The sequence below is a fragment of the Typha latifolia genome, chromosome 3 (genome assembly GCF_019914945.1).
Source record: "Typha latifolia isolate L0001 chromosome 3, TyphaL0001v2, whole genome shotgun sequence".
NCBI classification, from domain to species: domain Eukaryota; kingdom Viridiplantae; phylum Streptophyta; class Magnoliopsida; order Poales; family Typhaceae; genus Typha; species Typha latifolia.
Genome location: NC_133088.1, coordinates 10,767,894 through 10,773,372, shown reverse-complemented (window position 1 = coordinate 10,773,372; position 5,479 = coordinate 10,767,894). Strand labels below are relative to the sequence as shown.

At 35.6% G+C, this 5,479-nt stretch overlaps 1 protein-coding gene across 1 annotated transcript in view; it reads right to left on the bottom strand.

Annotated features, from left to right (window-relative positions):
- LOC140785099 (ABC transporter G family member 3) overlaps positions 1-5,245 on the bottom strand; it is a 34,465-nt gene extending 29,220 nt beyond the window's left edge. The window contains exons 1-3 of the mRNA XM_073132831.1: positions 4,748-5,245; positions 3,503-4,156; positions 3,032-3,111 (exon numbers count right to left, since the gene is read on the bottom strand). Of these exons, the coding sequence (XP_072988932.1) occupies positions 3,032-3,111; positions 3,503-3,989 (567 nt within the window). The 5' untranslated portion in view covers positions 3,990-4,156; positions 4,748-5,245. The remainder of the gene's footprint in view (positions 1-3,031; positions 3,112-3,502; positions 4,157-4,747) is intronic.
- Positions 5,246-5,479: the final 234 nt, after the last annotated feature.

Genomic DNA, 5,479 nt, shown 5'->3' with positions numbered 1-5,479 from the left:
GTACGACTTAGAAAACAGTCCCGGTATAAATCGCTTACGATTTTCCGTAGTGACTCAAGTCTATCTAAAAGTTTAGGGAAAAGTTCTAAATCAAATCACTGTGGTGACTTTCTTAGGTGACTCTAGCGAGGTTAGGGAACAATCCTAGGATGGATGAGAAACATCCTAGGTGACTAACTTCTCTCAACGGTTAGAGGAAAACTTCTAATCTAAAGCATAAAATCCAAAACGGGTTAGGGAATAGTCCTAGAAGTTTTATTTATTTCGTTTAGAGACTATGAAACATTAACATTGTTTTATGTTTATTGCAATTAATTTAAATTTAATAAAGCAGATCTTTTTATTTATTTATTTTGCCATCCTACACGTAGAAAGTACTAACAAGGCTTCATATATCTCAAACATATTGAGATGCATGGCCGATCATGATTCTTATTTCGGGTCTTGACAACCTCGACCTCCGGCAACGTTATCCGACGAAGATTCGACGACCTCGATCTCCGGCGACCTTAGGTAAATTTTTTTTCAGTTTTTGTTTTTCATTTTGCAGCAGCTGCACCTGCAGTAGAGATTTCTATGCCGCAGTAGAACAGTAGCAACATTGATACATAATCCTATACACATTGATGATGATAGCAGTGAGCAAAATGAAGAGGATGAGGAGAGACAGATGAGGAAGGCAATGAAAGAGAGCAGAAATATCCATAAAAATTTGCCACTCACTTTTTAGCCTTTGAGAGCATCATGCACTACAAGGATGATATTATGCGGATGTTTACATCACAGTAGTCTATAAAAATTAAGAATATAAAATCTAAAGATAAATCTTTAGGTGAAACTTTGAAAAATATGGCTCTTGGAAATACATTTTGAGATAATATTACAATTGCCACCGCAGTATTTAAGCCTCTTGTCAAAGTATTAAGACTTATAAACAGTGATGACAAGTTTGAGATGGATTTCTTATATGAGGCAATGGACATAGCTAAAGAATCAATAAAAAAATTATGAGCCAAAGTTACAGGAAGTGGTGAAAGATGATTGATTCTAGATAGAACAAACATTTACATAGAGATATACATGCTACCGATAGGCATGCTTTTAAGTTTTAAATTTTAATTTACTAATTTACTTTTATTTATGAATATTTAAAAATTTGAATGCTTACAAATTTTAAATTTCTACAAGGTATTTTTTCTTAATCCAAGATTTCAATTCTCTAAAAATGTCAATAATGATAGTGAAGTCTTATTGGAGGTTAGAAAGGTAATCAGCAAGCTTGAGCCTGATATTCATAAACAAATCATGTGCGATAAACAAGTGAGTTATACTTTAATTAAATAATTTTATTATTATTTGTTTCAAGTTTTAACTTTCAATATAATCAATAAGCTAATTCTATATTTCTGATTTCAGATGGAGAGATGTAGATTGAGAACTAGGCAATTCAGTACTGCTAAAGTTGCTGCAGCTATATCTCATAACATTCCAGCTGAATGGTGGTCTATCTATGGATGGGAGGAGGCACCAAATTTGACGCGAATAGCAAAAAAGATTTTAAGTCAAACTGTGTCTTCATCATAGTGTGAAAGAAATTGGACTACTTTCTTCTTAATCCACACAAAAATACGCAACCGATTGATAATGGAAAGATTGGAGAAATTAGTTTTTTGTCATTATAATATGAGATTGAGAGAGAAATTTAAGAAGGCAGAAAATTAACAACTAATTGATTTAAATCATATTTTTGATGAAAAAGACCTCTTGACTCCATGGATCAAAGAAATAGAGAGCAAGTTATTAGATGACAGAGATAATCCATGGTTAGATGAAATATTGGGAGAGACCACGACGAGAGCAAAGGCTAGTACGAGTCATTCAGCAGCGAGAGATAGTATATCTACTAATACCAATCATAGTCCTGATAATACATATGGTGGTGAGATCGTTCTATCTACATTTGTTGAGAAAAGTCAAAAAATCAAGGAGGCATAAAGAGTGAAAACAGATAAACTGAGGATATATATATATATATATATATCAGCGACGTCGTCATGAGATGCATTTTGGTTCCTATGATTATAGCACATCGAGTATTTATTGTTTGGAGTCATCACAAGATCTATATGCTAGTTATTATCCTCAGTATCCTCAGTTTCCTCAATATTCTCAAGCACAAGATCCAAATGCTAGTTATTATCCTCAGTATCCTCAGTTTCCTCAATATTCTCAAGCACAAGATCCAAATGCTAGTTATTATCCTCCTCAAACACAAGTCACACAACAAGATCCATACAATATGACTAGTATGACGGAATCACTTTTTGGAGCATTAGGTCCCAGACATCAATATTTACAAACTTATGATAATTATGATGATGAAGACTATAGAAATTTACAAGAACCAGCTCGGTATTCATCAAAGTTTTAAATTTTGAGTAAGTTAATATATTTTTAAGTTTTTAGACTTCATATGTGAGTAATTTTTGTTTTCTTATTTTTTGTCATTTTTTCTAAATTTTTCTGCATTTTTCTGCATTTTTAAATAATATTTAAAATTTTATATAATTAAAAAATAGTTCGATCCGGTACAAAAGGTCGATACGTATCGTTTTTCTGGACGGCCGATACCGATCCCGATCCCAATACTGGGAACCTTGCATTATACACAAATGCTAAGTGACATCTAAAATAAAGGACTTTATTTTGATCCATTTCTTTAAAGCACCATGTTTTATGGGCCGTCATTATTGTAGAACCAACCATTCACTGAAAATATATCCATTGCCGTCAGTCACAGATGAACTTTTTTGTGTCAAATAGTATTCAACTATTCAAGGCACAAAGAGTTACATAACGAAACAGGAAATGTCCATGATTCTTTAGCAAGATGCAACATCAAAAGATTTCTGAAATTGTTAATCCCCAATGAGGCAGAAAGGAAACATGCATATCTATACAGCAGTTTGAGATATAACCTGAGAATGAATTTGAGGAAACAAAATTAAATAAAAAAAAGTAGTGCACTTACATAGGAACCATATGGCATGAGGGTTTTCACACCATTTACAAAAACTTCGCCATACATTCTTGCAGGGCCATGCAGTCTTCCTATGATACAATACAACTAAGATTAGCATTTGTAAACTCTCACAAGCACAAAGGCTGAGTTAAAAATCTCCAATGCAAGAACGTCTGGCCAGGATGTGCTTATTTGTTTTCCACATTTTAGAGTTAGAAAATCAGGCCCCAGCGGAAACTGAACTAATAATAATCCATATCACTGTTTTTATCAAAACTAATCTGCCTCTAAATTTTTATTTTTCAACAAGTTAAAAGTTTCCTTTCTAATATATAGCAGTTCATATTTATGTTTGCCAAGTTGCTTTTCAAGTTTTTGCGATTATATAATAAATTGAGGAGAATACTACCACGGAAAGATTAAACCCACTTTTAGGAGCATATACAGATACAACTTCCAGTCTTTAGTTTGGACACAAACCTGCAATTGCCTTAAGCAATGTTGATTTTCCAGATCGTGCAGGACCCATGATAACCGTAAGCGTGCCTGGCAATGCATACCCATTTGAACTCTTCACAACCTTGTCAGCATACTTCCCCTTCTCTTTAACTGTAACAGTAAGGTCCTTCCACACAATTGAAGCCCCAGCAACCTTCCTTGCAGGAACTGAGGAAACCTCTGCAAATGATGGAGATGGCAACGAACCACTGTTAACCTTTGACAAGGATGGTGACACCGTCGTAGTAGCAACATGAATTGAGTCACCCCCAACATCTAGTTGTGCATCAATCTCTGTGTCATCCCATTCAGGTGAATCCTCAAACGAAATGGTCTGCCTCAGCATACCCGGTTTTCTCAGGTAGAAGAAAGCACCACCAGGTGCTCTGCCTGTAGGACTACTTGCTGAAGAAGATGAAGATCTATAATTTTCTGAATATGCCTGTATCTCATCCATTGTATCGTTCATTCAGATCTCAAAACAAATACAGTCACATTGCTGCGCACAGAAAGAAATCGCTCATTTTTCAACTAAAATGATGCTCTTGTGGGCATAATTGATGCACTGATTAGCAGAGAATTCCTGACTCCCTTGTGTAACTCAGATTTGCACTAGAACATGAAGAATTATCTAACCTGCAAAAATTGAGATTTTTACCAATCTAGCTAAAAGGAACAAGCATATATTTGTCCTTAATGTCAGAGGCCAGTACCATTGTTATAAGATATGCAAATTAAATGTTAAAAACAACATTATGCAGTAAAAGGACAACTTGCAGCAAACTAGTGCATTCTGGTGGAAAGAAAATGTGATTCAATAAAAGAAAAATAAAGAAGATTTCTGCCATACAACACAATAAAATTTCATATCAACAGACCGGTCAGGGAGAAGAAAATGTCACTATAATTTGCATAAGCCAACCAACACTTCTTCTTTATATATATAGAGCCTCATATATTTAAAGAAAGTATATAATTGATAACTATTTACTAAGATCTATATCCTTTAAGATCACTAAAGCAAGCTGATCCATATAAATAACCCCCTGCTCCAGGACCCCACTTCAAGAACAAGACAGAGAAAGAGGAACTACAGGAAAAGTATCTACTTATAGACTGGGAAGCATGTCAATTGTGCAAGCAGCATTTATCTGAAGGCACCAACTAGTCAAATCCTTAAACTCTTACATCTAAAAAGCAAAATTGGCAATAGCAAAACAAACTTACCAACTTTAGACATTCCACCGACATCAGGCAACAACGAACCACCACAACAACAACAGCCAAACAAAAGATCACAACTAGAAAATCACACCCATCAACATTTCTTCTCGGCCTTCAAAGAACCAAATCCTTGAACTCCAATTTGGGGGAAAGAACTAAGAATCACGCTAAAGCTACCAGGGAAGCGAGATCTCAGCGTCACATGAGCTGCCGAGCAAAAGCCCCCTCTTTTCCAAAGCTACAAAGCAACAAAAGAAGAATGCAGAGAAACCCATTTCGCAAATTCCAAACTCACCTCGAATCCAGTGGGTAAAAAATGGAGCGACTTCAACACTGACCAGTGTCCAGCTAGAGAGAGAGAGCGCGCAAGAGTACACTTCTTTCTCTTATTTCTTTCCTTTTTTCTAGTATTTCCCTCACCTCTATGTGTTCCTTAAGCACATTGTAACTTAAAGGGCACCTGTGAAAAGGACAGTAGATCAAGAGAAGCAAGAAAAGAATACTACATCTGAGCAGTGGTCAGACCATTTTAATAAGGAGAGCTTGAAGGAAGTACTTAAAAGTGGAGCCTTTTTAAAGCTTTTGACTAGCTTTAGCTGTTTGAAAATTACACTGCAACACTTCTTTATGAGGAGGTGTGTTCTTTTGTTTCTAGTAGCAAGTGGGGTAAGGGAGAGGAGGGTAAAGGATGAGGCTAGGGAATGGAAGCTTCACAGGGGAGGAGGGGTCTGCAAT